Source organism: Leuciscus leuciscus (genome assembly GCF_965113295.1).
Source record: "Leuciscus leuciscus genome assembly, contig: HAP1_SCAFFOLD_890, whole genome shotgun sequence".
Classification (NCBI taxonomy): Eukaryota; Metazoa; Chordata; class Actinopteri; order Cypriniformes; family Leuciscidae; genus Leuciscus; species Leuciscus leuciscus.
In genome coordinates, this window is record NW_028117850.1 from 1 (window position 1) to 14,470 (window position 14,470).

Below are 14,470 nucleotides of genomic sequence, written 5' to 3' on the forward strand. Positions count from 1 at the left end.
CCAGTGATGATCATGTGATCAGTTTACCTGGGAAACACAGACATGGCCACCTCTTTAAAGTCATCCAGCTCCTGCAAAAACACACACACACACCTCATGAGACGGTCATCCGTCACTCAATCCCACAATCCTCCAGTGCCGGGTCACGTTACCTCGGGCAGCGGCGCACAGAACTGATGGATGGTGTGCATGACGTCCAGCAGCATGTTGTGGCCCACCACCAGCTTACCCTGCCACACACACACACACACACACGCGTTATGAGGTTTAGATCAGCTCCTCTGGCACAACTTATACTCTGGCACAATTATTACTGAATTATAATACTTCTAATCATTTAATAATGAATCGAGATGCACCGAGTCTTCAGGTAAACAGTCAGTTTGGACCCTGAGTGGTTGAGAGGGCATGTGTCAGTGTGTTGATGTGATCATAAACTCTTAAAGAGACAGTAGCCTGATGTCATGTTCACCCCTCTGCTCTTACTGAAAAACTTCTGTAACTGAGCATTAATCTACATTTCATTTACAATGAAGACTATCCAGTGTTATTCCACATTAGATTGTGTAGTATCTCTCAGCTGAATATACTGTACACACACACACACCTCACATCTGATTTTATTACTGACTTTTTACTTGTGTTTTTATGAAAAGAAAATTTAGCATTGAAGAAAAGTAGATTTTTGTTTGTATCCTGTAAAAAAATCTGTATTGGTAGGACACAGATCAGACATGGCCAAGACCATTCTGTGCATCTCGATTATTATTATTATTATTATTATAATATTAGTTGTGTGTTTGCAGGACTCACAGATTTGGAGATGGCTCTAATAACCCTAGAGAAACCCACGGCGTCGTTCAGCTCTTCCTGTAACACACAGATCAATGAGGTGAACGAGCTGATGATGTCATGGTCAAGTCAGAGATCAGGTCATGTGACACATGCAGTCCATCAGTACAGTGGTTCTCAAACTCTTTAGAGTGGCGTACCCCCTGAGGCTTTCCACATCCTTTCTGCGTACCCCCTCTCTGCAGTCGCACCTGCTTCAGTAAGGTGACAGTATTTGCCCCCTTTAATTGATTTTTAAATCCACCTTTACAAATACCTTTATAAAAAGAAATAATGCTTTAAATAAAATAAAGTTCAATAGAGGAATATGCAGTGATGGTAAAACAAAACTGATGCTTAGAAATATTAAACTAAAACCGCCAGTAGGTGGCAGTAAGTCACTGTCTTTATGAGTGAGTCAGAGTCAATCATTCAGTAACGAAGCAAGTGGCTGTAATTATGAATGAATCATTGACTCACGATTTGTTCAAAATTCATTCACAAACACTGCTGTGGCTCTCGTTGGAGATTTTGTTGCAAAAAATACTGACAATACTGTTTTTTGATCATCACTTAATATTAATACCTTTTGTTTGTTGGGCTGTTGTATAAAATCACTGTCACATTTGCAGTCGTGTGGATATTTGTATAATATGTGATCAACATTAAACACAGGAACTCACGCAGGGTATGTGTCTGTATCCAAGAGAGTTTGAATATTAAATCGATCTCAATGCACAGTCTAGTGTATATATATTTGTTCCTGTGCTAGTAAGTGCTAAATCCCCACTTTTACACAGGTAGGCTACGTTATCAAGAACGGCAGCATAATCCGCACGCAGCCAACAGTCTCATACGCACGGCTCACTGCTTGTGTGAATGCAGTCAGTTCTGACCGCAAAAGATGAGGTAATATGATCGGGTGTCATGTGTTTAACGCATTTTACCTGATAGAACTACATGCTCAGTTTTCATGTTATTTTTAAGGTGTGGTAGAATTAAATGAATGGCAAAACTCGTGTACCCCCTTCTGTCACCTCACGTACCCCCAGGGGTACATGTACCCCAGTCTGAGAACCACTGCATTAGTACATGATGAGATAAGTGGAAGAATGTGTGAGATAGTGTGAACGTGTGCAAGATAATGTGTGTGAGTGCGCACGTGTGTGTGAGAGAGAGATTGTGTGTGTGAGTGAGATTGTGTGTGTGAGAGAGATTGTGTGTGAGTGTGCACATGTGTGTGTGAGAGAGAGAATGTGTGTGTGTGAGTGTGTGTGAGTGTGTGAGTGTGTGAGTGTGTGTGAGAGAGAGTAAGAGTGTGTGATTGCGTAAGAGAGTGTTTGCCCACACACACACCTGCTCTCTCTGCTGTTTCTGCTGCTCTCTCCTCCTCCTCTCCTCATCATCCACTTTACTGATCTGGATGAAACGCTCCTTCTGACAACACACACACAGTGTATGAGAGTTTGTTTATTGCTAGAATGTTGTGTGTTTGTATGAGTGAGTGTTTGTACCTTCTCCGTCTCCAGCGTCTCCACATGAAGTTTAGGAAACCTGAAACACCAGTAGCACCAGATGAGCGGAGACACTGAGCAGATCATCACACACACACACACACACACACACACAAAGACTTACTTTGAATTGAGCGTCTGATAGATGAGTTTCCTCTGAAACCTGACACCCCACACACAGAGAGAGAGGGTGTGAACACTCATATTTAGATGAGATCTGTTATACATGATTATAATGAGTGAGTTCTGACCCGGTGCAGGGCTCCAGATCCAGAGTCTGATCAGAGCTGTTCAGGAGAGAGTCCACCTTCTGCCTGAACACACACACACACACACCATAATCACCAGAATGTGAGTGAGTGAGTGTCTGTGTGAGAGCAAGTGTGTGTGAGAGAGCGAGGGCGTGAGTGATTGAGTGCACTCGTCTGTGAGTGCAAGTGTGGGAAAGAGTGTGATCTGGTGAGAGTGTGTGTGTGAGAGATAGGGTGTGTGAGAGAGTGATTGTGTGTGCGCTCGTCTGTGAGTGCGAGTGTGTGAAAGAGTGTGAGCTGGTGAGAGTGAGTGTGTGAGAGATAGGGGTGTGTGAGAGAGAGTGATTGTGTGTGCGCTCGTCTGTGAGTGCGAGTGATGTGAAAGAGTGTGAGCTGGTGAGTGTGTGTGAGAGTGAGCGTGTGAGAGATAGGGTGTGTGAGAGTGATTGTGTGTGTGCTCGTCTGTGAGTGCGAGTGTGTGAAAGTGTGAGCTGGTGAGAGTGTGTGTGAGAGATAGGGTGTGTGAGAGAGTGATTGTGTGTGCGCTCGTCTGTGAGTGCGAGTGTGTGAGAGTGTGTGTGAGTGAGTGTGTGAGAGATAGGGTGTGTGAGAGTGATTGTGTGTGTGCTCGTCTGTGAGTGCGAGTGTGAAAGTGTGAGCTGGTGAGAGTGTGTGTGAGAGATAGGGTGTGTGAGAGAGTGATTGTGTGTGCACTCGTCTGTGAGTGCGAGTGTGTGAAAGAGTGTGAGCTGGTGAGAGTGTGTGAGAGATGAGAGAGTGATTGTGTGTGCGCTCGTCTGTGAGTGCGAGTGTGTGAAAGAGGTGTGAGCTGGTGAGAGTGTGAGAGTGAGTGTGAGAGAGTGTGAGTGTGAGAGAGATAGGGTGTGTGTGAGAGAGTGATTGTGTGTGAGAGAGCGAGGGCGTGAGTGATTGAGTGCACTCGTCTGTGAGTGCAAGTGTGGGAAAGAGTGCGATCTGGTGAGAGTGTGTGTGAGAGATAGGGTGTGTGAGAGAGTGATTGTGTGTGCGCTTGTGTGAGAGAGCGAGGGCGGTGAGTGATTGAGTGCACTCGTCTGTGAGTGCAAGTGTGGGAAAGAGTGCGATCTGGTGAGAGTGTGTGTGAGAGATAGGGTGTGTGAGAGAGTGATTGTGTGTGCGCTCGTCTGTGAGTGCGAGTGTGTGAAAGTGTGAGCTGGTGAGAGTGAGTGTGTGAGAGATAGGGTGCGTGAGAGAGAGTGATTGTGTGTGCGCTCGTCTGTGAGTGCGAGTGTGTGAAAGAGTGTGAGCTGGTGAGAGTGTGTGAGAGATGAGAGAGTGATTGTGTGTGCACTCGTCTGTGAGTGCGAGTGTGTGAAAGTGTGAGCTGGTGAGAGTGTGTGAGAGATAGGGTGTGTGAGAGTGATTGTGTGTGCGCTCGTCTGTGAGTGCGAGTGTGTGAAAGAGTGTGAGCTGGTGAGAGTGTGTGTGAGAGTGAGTGTGTGAGAGATAGGGTGTGTGAGTGATTGTGTGTGCTCGTCTGTGAGTGCGAGTGTGTGAAAGTGTGAGCTGGTGAGTGTGTGTGAGAGTGAGTGTGTGAGAGATAGGGTGTGTGAGTGATTGTGTGTGCGCTCGTCTGTGAGTGCGAGTGTGTGAAAGAGTGTGAGCTGGTGAGAGTGTGTGAGTGTGAGTGTGTGTGAGAGAGTGATTGTGTGTGCGCTCGTCTGTGAGTGCGAGTGTGTGAAAGAGTGAGCTGGTGAGTGTGTGAGAGAGTGAGTGTGAGAGAGAGTGTGAGTGTGAGAGAGATAGGGTGTGTGTGAGAGAGTGATTGTGTGTGCAAGTGTGTGAAAGTGTGTGAGAGTGAGTGATGTGTGTGAGTGTTGAGTGTGAGAATGTGTGTGAGAGGGAGAGAAAGTGAGTGAGTGCGAGTGATTGTGTGTGCGCTCGTCTATGTGAGTGCAAGTGTGTGAAAGTGTGAGCTGGTGAGTGTGTGAGTGTATGAGACAGGGTGTGTGAGAGAGTGAGTGTGTGCTCGTCTATGTGAGTGTGAGTGTGTGAAAGACTGAGCTGGTGAGAGTGTGCGATAAGGTGTGTGAGAGTGAGTGTGTGCGCTCGTCTATGTGAGTGCGAGTGTGTGAAAGACTGAGCTGGTGAGTGTGCGATAAGGTGTGTGAGAGAGTGAGTGTGTGCGCGCGCTCGTCTATGTGAGTGCGAGTGTGTGAAAGACTGAGCTGGTGAGAGTGTGCGATAAGGTGGTGTGAGAGAGTGAGTGTGTGCGCTCGTCTATGTGAGTGCGAGTGTGTGAAAGACTGAGCTGGTGAGAGTGTGCGATAAGGTGTGTGAGAGAGTGAGTGTGTGCGCTCGTCTATGTGAGTGCGAGTGTGTGAAAGACTGAGCTGGTGAGTGTGTACTCACTCCCACGCTCCTGATGAAGTCTCTCTGGTCCTCAGGCACGCTGCAGGCTCCTCCTCCAGAGGGCGGCGTGTATGACACAGGCCCCGCCCCAATTCATCTGGCCCCCGCCTCTCCTCATACTGCTCCCTCAGCTGAGACTCCTCCTCCCGCGTCAGGTACGCGATCCCTACGGCAACACACCTGTCAGTCACTCACACAGCAGTCACATGACAGAAAGTGAGCTCACGTACCACTGCGGAAGACCTTGTTGAAGTCGAAGCCCTGGCTTGCCAGGAAGTCAATGCTGGAGCTCTAGAGGAACAGGAAGGGGAGGAGTCAGATCACAATGCTTGAAAATGCTCTCCAAAGTGGATACATTTGAAATCGGCAGTTGACGATGTTTACAATGTTTACAATAAAACATCGCGATGGACGATGATATCTCTTAATGCTACAGAATTGTGCTGAGAGAGAGAGAGAGAGAGAGAGAGAGAGAGAGAGAGAGAGAGAGAGAGAGAGAGAGAGAGAGAGAGAGAGAGAGAGAGGAGAGAGCGAGAGAGAGAGAGACGAGAGAGAGAGAGAGAGAGAGAAGAGAGAGAGAGAGAGAGAGAGAGAGAGAGAGAGAGAGAGAGAGAGAGAGAGAGAGACTACTGTGCTTGTCCGTGTTTCGCTCGGAGCGCGCGCACAGCATCATGTCAGTGTAATTCAGTTCTCTTTCACGACTTACCGGCTTTTAATATTTCTTTTCAACAAAGCACATCCTGCTTTTTTCTTTCGCTTTCATTCATGTTTTGTTATTAATAACTTTAAACCGAATCATCAACTGGAATCTGAACGGATTATCAAAACAAGATAATTTCGCTGCTGCTCTAAAATGATTTTCACCATTACCTTAAACGAGCTGCTCTGCTTGACTCCAGTGCAGGGGCTGTAGGTTAGCAGTATGCTAGCTGGAGCCGTTTACCTCCAGTCTTTGTGCTAAGCTAGGCTAGCGGTGTGTGCGTCAGACAGAGGTACGGCACGCACGGAGATGAGAAGGGTGTGTGTGGACTCATCTAACTCTGAGGGATACGGGGAATAAGATAAAGTCCCAAAAAGTCGGCGTGTTCCTTTAAAACCAAACACATGACTGTGACTGAGACGCATCAGTGAATGCAGAGATATTGTACCAAATAAAAATGATTCTGTCAGAAGAATTGTGCGATAACTTTATTATTGTTCCGTCTGCATTAGCTTTAGTGAGGGGTTACGCGCGCAGTAAAGGGGAATTTAGGGTTTTACAAAAGTTTCTCATCCACAAGGAAATGCTAGTGCGGACGGAGAGTGTGTTTAACCGAACCCTGAGGAGGGGGCGTGGCCAGAGGAGGGCGGTGGCCTGATGTGGGCGAGCGACAGCACTGCCCTCTCACCTGACAGATGAACTTGATGTCTGGAGACGTGCGGCTGAAGGGCTTGGGGAAGATGTAGAAGTTGAAGGCTTTCGTGATGTACCTGCAGGACGACACACACAGTCACACACACACACACACACACTCATACACATGCACAGAGCTATAACACTGAGGAGGAAGAGCCGGCTCACGTGGACTGGTTCTGCTCGTATCTGAAGGTGCAGATGCCGAACTGGAAGAGCAGGAAGTTCATGGAGTGCTGAAGGAGAGAGGAGACGGAGTGAAACACCAGGAGTGACAGCAACGAGTCTTCACTAGTTACAGCAGCAAATGAACATCAGGAGGAGCGCCACCGCGCCGGAGGAAACGCGCCACCATAGTTCGTGTTCACTAGTATCGCTTGAGTTATAACGATTCTGATAAACTATTCTTATTGCAAAACATGTAATTGTATCTGAATATCACGAACAGAAATCAGGCTAAAGAACACTCACACAAGGAGCGTTTGCCTGTGGTTTAAAAACACCATAGAAGAACAACTAGCCTAGCTAATATAAATGTAGAGCATTATTAAAGACATTTCAGTAATTAAAAAAGAACAAATAAATTAGCATTCGCAACACAGATACAACTGAAGAAATAAGACTGAACTAGGGATGTCAACGATTAATTGTCGATAATACATTTAATCGATACAACTTATCGATCATCGATTAAGCATGTCTTCATGTGCGTGTGCGCTGCTCAACCGCGAAACATGTAAAGCGAGCGCGCTGGAGTCATGTTTGGGACCATTTTACACCTTCATGACTAAGTTTGTGTGTGCATTCGCAGCCTTTTGTTATTTTCTGTAGGCCTATAGTATCTATATCTGACTGATCTCATATTGGATGCATTTGGTTAAGAATGAACTCTGTAGTAAAGCGTCAGCTTCAGCGCGAGCAGCTCAAACGGCAGTGCACGACTAATAATGACTATTGGGACTGTAATATTACATAACATTATAAAGAGAACAATATTGTAATAAAACATTGTGAATTATTTGGGTTTAGTTGCCGTGTCGCGTTGCTCCAGGAAGAGCGCGTCCACAACATGAGTAGTTCTGAATGAATGGCACGTAACTTAGTTCAAGTTCACTTGTGCATGAATTTGCGTCATTTTGTGCAGATATAATTTGTAATATTATGTTTATTTTGAATATATCTGATTAATCTCATATAGGATGCGTTTCTTTTAGATAAATAACGTGCTAGCAAAGTGCTCCAGTTTAACGGTAGCAGATTCATTCAGCGCGTGCAGTTGTTCCAGGAAGAGCGCGTCCACAACAGTCACACAGTCTAAGCGCATATGAGGCGGCGTTGGTGACACGTTGTATTAGTACAGTGGTGGACAGAATTAATGGCACCCCTGGTAAATATGATCAAAAATGGCTGGAAAAAAATAAATCTGCATTGTTTATCCTTTTGATCTTTCATTCAAAAAATTAGCAAAATTCTAACCTTTCATTGAAGTAAAAGAATTGAAAGTGAAAAAAAAAAAAAAAAAAAAAAACACATTATGAAATAAATGTTTTTCTCCAAAACACGTCGGCCACAATTATTGGCACCCCTAGAATTTTTACGTGTAAAATATCTCTGAAGTATATTCTCATTAATATTGACCTTTTTTAGCACACCAGGGTGACTAGGAACATGAAATTGTCCAGCTATGACTTCTTGTTTCACAGGAGTTTATATATGAGGAAACAAATTCCCTTGCTCATCCATCACAATGAGTAAAACCAAAGAATATAGTTCTGATGTGCAGCAAAAGATTGTTGAGCTTCACAAAATAGAGAGTGGCTGTAAGAAAATAGCTAAAGAATTGAAAATCCCCATTTTGACCATCAGGGCAATAATTAAGAAGTTATAATCAACTAAAGATGTTTCGAATCCTCCTGGAAGAGGATGTGTGTCTATATTGTCTTAATGGATGGTGAGGAGGAAAGTCTGAGTGGCCAAAGACTCTCCAAGGATCACAGATGGAGAATTGCAGAGATTAGTTGAGTCTTGGGGGTCAGAAAGCCACAAAAAAAAAAATTCTGTGGTCAGATAAAAAAAAAAAAAAAAAAAAAAAAAAAAAAAAGGGCTTTTTGGCAGCAAACCCAGCAGATGTGTTTGGAGCAAACAGGGATGAAGAGTACCCCATGCCTACGGTTAAATACACTGCTGGATCTTATATGTTGTGGGTCTATTTATTTGCTGGAGGTCCGGGACTTCTTGTTCAGAAACATGGTATTATGGATTCTAGCAAATACAAACAGATAAAAAAAATCTAAACCTGACGGCCTCTGCTAGAAATCTTATAATGGGCCGTGGTTGGATCCTCCATCAGGACAACGATCCAAAACAAACAGCAAAATCAACACAATAATGGGTAACTGAGCACAAAATGAAGCTTCTGCCATGGCCGTCCCAGTCCCCTGACCTGAACCCTATAGAAGATGAGTGGAGTGAACTGAAGAGAAGAAGCACCAACATGAACTTGTGAATCTAAAGGATCTGGAGAGATTCTGTATGGAGGAATGGTCTCTGATCTCTGGTCAGGTGTTCTCCAAACTCAGTCATTATAGAAGAAAACTCAGATCTGTTATCTTGGCAAAAGGAGGTTGCAAAAAGTATTTAATAACAGGGTGCCAACAATTATGGCCAGCGTGTTTTGGAGAAAAACATTTATTTTATAATGTGATTTCCCCCCCACTTTCAATTCTTTTACTTCAATGAAAGGTTCGATTTTTGCGAATTTTTTTAATGAAAGATCAAAAGGATAAACAATGCAGATTTATTTTTTACAGCCATTTTTTTATCATATTTATCAGGGGTGCCAGCAATTCTGACCACCACTGTAGTTATATTTGATTATTAAATAATTTATTTAATTAATCACATCGAAACATTTTACAATCCTGCTAGCCCTTTATTTACAGTACCAGTCAAAAGTTTGGAAACATTACTATTTTTAATGTTTTTGAAAGAAGTCTCTTATGCTCATCAAGCCTGCAGTAAAAAAAAAAAAAAAAAAAAACAGAAAAAAAAAAAACAGTAATATTATGAAATATTCTTACAATTTAAAATAATGGTTCTCTTTTTTAATACATTTTAAAATGTAATTTATTTTTGTGATGCAAAGCTGAATTTTCATCAGCAAGTACTCCAGTCTTTGGTGTCTTATGATCCTTCAGAAATCATTCTAATATGATGATTTGATACTCAGTTATTATCAATGATGGAAACAGTTGTGCTGTTTAATATATTTTTTTGGAATACTTTTTTCAGGATTCATTGATGAGTAAAACGTTAACAGCATTTATTCATTAAAACAGCATTTATTCAAAATAAAAACATTTCTAACAATATAAATCGTTAGGGCTGTACTGTCCCAGTCGATTAGTCGATTAATTGGTCGATACGTTCTGGTTCGACCAAAATTCTGATTGGTCGATTTTTTGCCGCGTTCATTTCATCAGTTTTGCCGCGTTTATTTCATCAGTTTTGCCGCACTGAGGCGCGCTCATTTCATCAGGTGGAAAGCACTAACTGCTAATGGGGGTGTTTTCAGAGTACCCTTGTTTCACTGTAACAGTCTGTCTTCAGAACACCCCCCTTGTTTTCACCTTTTTTGGATTAGCCCAACCCAAGAGAGCGATAACTAGAAGGTTTGATGCTGAATATTATTTATTTAATTGTGAGAGCGATTAATAGTCAGTCCTCTTCTAACATGTCAACAACAAAGAAATCGACAGTGTGGCAGCATTTTGTTAAAATTGATAACAGGAAAAAGGTCGAATGCAAAGTTTGCAAGCAACAGTTTTCCACAGCTCGACGACAAACATGACATATCATCTAAAAGTGGTAAGCTCACTTGTCTGCGTTAGCTTGCCCTGTCTGTTTTGAGTAGGCTATATGAACATATCAGAATTTGCATATTTCAATGTTTTAGTGTGATAACCTAACTTTTTTATTTTTTATTTGGAGCCTAATGCGCAATTGCGCTGTGCTGTTGGTTGTGTTAGTTTTGAGCCTAGGATGCTTTATTTTTCAGTTATGCACTTTATTTCGTTTCTGCTCTTGATCTGGTTTGTTTAATAAATATTCTTTTTATTCCACTAAAGTGGACGTGCCTTTTGTGTTTATTAAGAGTAAAAGCTTTAAGTTAATAGTCTATTCGTGTCTCAGCTGCGAATATGAGCTCATGTTCAGCCTCGCTCGGTGCGAGGACATGCACGGTGAAATGATAGTGTCTGACAGACAGTTATAACTTATTACAATATATTACAAAAATAATTGTCTAAATTATGTTGCATATTCCTCAACAGTTCTTGTGATGATATCACTAGTTGACAACATAGTACTATTTTCGGAAATCATAAGCTATTGCGCAGGTGCACGTGATGCAACGCTGTCAGAGCCGACAGACTCGTGTGACTCATTTCAGTGCAAAATAATTAGGTCAAAAACGATTTAATATACTGCAAATAGCCAACTAGTTTTTTATGTTTATTTATTATTCATTTAGGCGGACAACAAGGCTACCAAGTCCTGCGCACAGTGCGCATCTAATTCATTTAACGTTTGTTTTTTTTACCGTCATTTTTAGTCGATTTTAGTCGATTTTTAGTCGAAAATTTCAGGACTTCAGTCGACCAAGATTTTCTTTGGTTGAGTACAGCCCTATAAATCGTTACCATCACCTTTTATCAATTTAACGCATCCTTGTTGAATTAAAGTACTAATTTCTTTAAAAAAAAAAATAGTTATTGTACCCAAACTTTTGAACGGTAGTGTATATTGTTACAAAAGATTTCTATTCTAAATAAATACAGTTCTTTTTAACTTTTTATTCATCAAATAATCCTGAAAAAAGTATCTCGGGTTATAAAAAAAATATTAAGCAGCACAACTGTTTCCAACATTGATCATAAATCAGCATATTAGAATGATTTCTGAAGGATCATAAGACACCAAAGACTGGAGTACTTGCTGATGAAAATTCAGCTTTGCATCACAAAAATAAATTACATTTTAAAGTATATTAAAAAAAGAGAACCATTATTTTAAATTGTAATAATATTTCATAATATTACTTTTTTTTTTTTTTTTTTAACTGCAGGCTTGATGAGCATAAGAGACTTCTTTCAAAAACATTAAAAATAGTAATGTTTCCAAACTTTTGACTGGTACTGTATATATAAAACCATTCTCATTGATTTGGTGAGGAACATAGCGTTTTGAGCAGCATTTGCACACCCGGTCATGCTGTTGGCCACAGATACTGCAGTAGTAGACGCATATCGCAGTATTAAAGCTAACGATTAATCGATCGTTAATTTAAATGACGATCGATCATGGGAATTTGTGAAAATTGACATCCCTAGACTGAACTAAACCGTGTTTTAAGATTTTCAGGTTCAGAAACTGTAATCAAATGTAAAATAACTGCAGTTTATAAATAAAATATACATTACAAACATAGTTACAGAAGTTATTCAGTGAAGAACGAGTGAATTTTCTGTCTTCTGTAGTTTGATGAGTGTTATTATAGAGATGGCATTTATGGTTAGGCTAAAGTTAATCCTCTGGGGTCGACTGGAGTCGCGCCGGCTATTTTCACATAGTGGCAAAATATGAATATGCCACCAGAGAGCGCACGCTATTGACATCAACTCGATAAAACTCATCAGATGCATGTGCTTTACGCAGTCTTGCGACCCTGTGAGTCACTCTCCATTTCAGAGCCTGACAGCAGCTGTCAATCACTCCGTCACTGCGGGTCTCAGGTGCACGCCCCCCCGCCCTCAGTTCCTCTGTCTTGCCAGTGGGCGGAGTCAGGCTCTGACCAGGGGTTCAGTTACCCTTTAAAGGGATAGTTCACTTTGAAATTAATTTTGGTATGTTTTAGCTTACCTCAAGGACATCCAAGATGTAGGTGTCTTTTTTTCCGCAGTAGCTTCAATTTTGATATTTTTAGGTCAAACCGTTCTTGTCTGTCAGTCATATAATGCAGGTCTATGGTCACCACCTCAAAGAGCATGCACAGAGTCCAAATTAAAACAATTCCCCATCGTAAGTACACACTGATGGCCCAAGACACGAAACGAGCGGTTTGTGTGAGAAAACGAACAGTATTTATATCGTTTTTACCTCTTATACACAGACATGTCGGAGTGATCTGATCTGACGTGTACGCAGACTGGTGCATAGATATATACACACTAGATGTCGCCTTAAAGACATTCGTTCCAATGAACTGCCGTAGACAAGGCGACATCTAGTATATATATCTATGCACCAGTCTGCGTACACGTCAGATCAGATCACTCCGACATGTCTGTGTATAAGAGGTAAAAACGATATAAATACTGTTCGTTTTCTCACACAAACCGCTCGTTTCGTGTCTTGGGCCATCAGTGTGTACTTACGATGGGGAATTGTTTAATTTGGACGACGGGGAATTGTTTTAATTTGGACTCTGTGCATGCTCTTTGAGACAGTGACCATAGACCTGCATTATATGACTGACAGACAAGAACGGTTTGACCTAAAAATATCAAAATTGAAACTACTGCGGAAAAAAAGACACCTACATCTTGGATGCCCTTGAGGTAAGCTAAAACATACCAAAAATTAATTTCAAAGTGAACTATCCCTTTAATATCATGCGGATAGCCAGTGTAATAGGTCTATACCTCAGACGGGCTGCAGCATTAATTTCATGTGAAAAGATTGTATTTTATTCATATTTACTTCAAAAATTATGGCTGTTTTCAAGGACTTAAATTTCAAAAAGTAAAATTCAAGCACCTTGTACGAACCCTGCGATTGGTCAGATCGCCTGTCAATCAAACTCCAGACGAAGAGAAAGAAACTAAAGGCTTGGTTTGACTGTACGAAATGAGATTGGACGAATAAGGGGATTATATAGAAAGAAATCCCAAAAACGACTCGCAAAAGTCACATTTATACAGTACATGATTTTCAATCAAGCGATTGGCTCTTTTATTTAGGAGGAGGGGCTTATTCCACCATATTGTGCTGCCCATTGACAGTATGAGTGCAGTGTCTTTATCTACAGATGAGGCTGACCAGAAGTGTGTGTGTGTGTGTGTGTGTGTGTGTGTGTGTGTGTGTGTGTGTGTGTGTGTGTGTGTGTGTGTGTGTGTGTGTGTGTGTTCTTTACCTTCCTCAGTTTGGTGTATCTCTCCTCTGGTGTGTCTAGTCCATTAGTCAGAGCACTGACTGACGGCCCATCACTGATTCCTACAACAATAACACACACAGTTTTAAAACACACACACACACACACACACACACACACACACACACACACACACACACACACACGCGCGCTTATAAAGCACTGACCTGTGAACTCTCCGTCTATAGAGATGAAGTCCGCCTCCTGAATCGCGTTACACACCTCTGGAAGAACCTCCTTAAAATCTACACCATACAAGATTAACACACATCAACACACACACACTCATAAACACGTCGCTAGTATACACTCGCGCGCACGCACACATCGTCACATTAGCGCGCTCGCGAGTGTATGTCTATCCGTGAATCTGCGTGAGGTTTTACACTGATGTATTTTGATAATTTGATCGTCTTACTCTGTCTCGTGACCTCCATCCTCTAAAGCAGCGAAATAGAAATACACACAAACACACACACACACTGGACGCTTTAACCCCGGCCGCCGGAAACACTCACTGTCACTTCCGGTCCCTGTCTGTGCCTGCAGGGGGCGCTGTGAGGCCCACTGAGCCTGACTACTGTAATTATTTTCATACATTCATCCAACTAATTCACATATAAGCTATAAATTAAAATCCGTTCCAGTGATTTTTGATTAAAAAAAATTTTTTTATAGAAATGATCCAGTATTAGTAACCATGAACGACTGTGATTGGTTCATCCTGCTCAGCGCAGAGTTACCGCAACTCTTATTTACATTTAAAATACAGTGATTATTTCAATAGACTAATTATTATTTATACCCATCTTACAGTTGTCTCAGTAACCCTATGGTGATCTTATCGAGCAGGTGTATTGTGATTTAATATGTTTAATAA

General features: G+C 42.0%; 2 protein-coding genes across 2 annotated transcripts; both read right to left on the bottom strand.

Moving 5' to 3' along the window:
- On the bottom strand, positions 1–4,605 carry LOC309492059 (uncharacterized protein; the record flags this gene model as incomplete). Its single annotated transcript, XM_082191073.1, has 7 exons — positions 1–71; positions 153–230; positions 814–870; positions 2,188–2,268; positions 2,346–2,385; positions 2,470–2,508; positions 2,597–4,605. Coding segments are annotated over 7 exons (2,352 nt in total), but the record flags the coding sequence as incomplete, so codon positions are not given.
- A 300-nt stretch (positions 4,606–4,905) lies between these two features.
- Positions 4,906–14,130, bottom strand: LOC309492060 (poly(A)-specific ribonuclease PARN-like). Its single transcript, XM_082191074.1, has 7 exons — positions 14,009–14,130; positions 13,758–13,835; positions 13,573–13,652; positions 6,549–6,616; positions 6,376–6,457; positions 5,218–5,278; positions 4,906–5,153 (listed from the first exon to the last, which is right to left on the bottom strand). Exons 1-7 carry the CDS (start codon positions 14,025–14,027, stop codon positions 4,984–4,986), a joined length of 558 nt encoding a protein of 185 aa, XP_082047200.1. The 5' UTR covers positions 14,028–14,130; the 3' UTR covers positions 4,906–4,983.
- Between the last annotated feature and the right edge of the window lie 340 nt (positions 14,131–14,470).

What these genes read in the sequence shown, in the direction of transcription:
- LOC309492060 (XM_082191074.1), bottom strand. An exon ending in ACATCAAGTTCATCTGTCAG is followed by an intron (nt 5,279 to 6,375) that starts GTGAGAGGGCAG and finishes CTGTTCCTCTAG; the next exon opens with AGCTCCAGCATTGACTTCCT. An exon ending in CAACAAGGTCTTCCGCAGTG is followed by an intron (nt 5,154 to 5,217) that starts GTACGTGAGCTC and finishes GTGTTGCCGTAG; the next exon opens with GGATCGCGTACCTGACGCGG.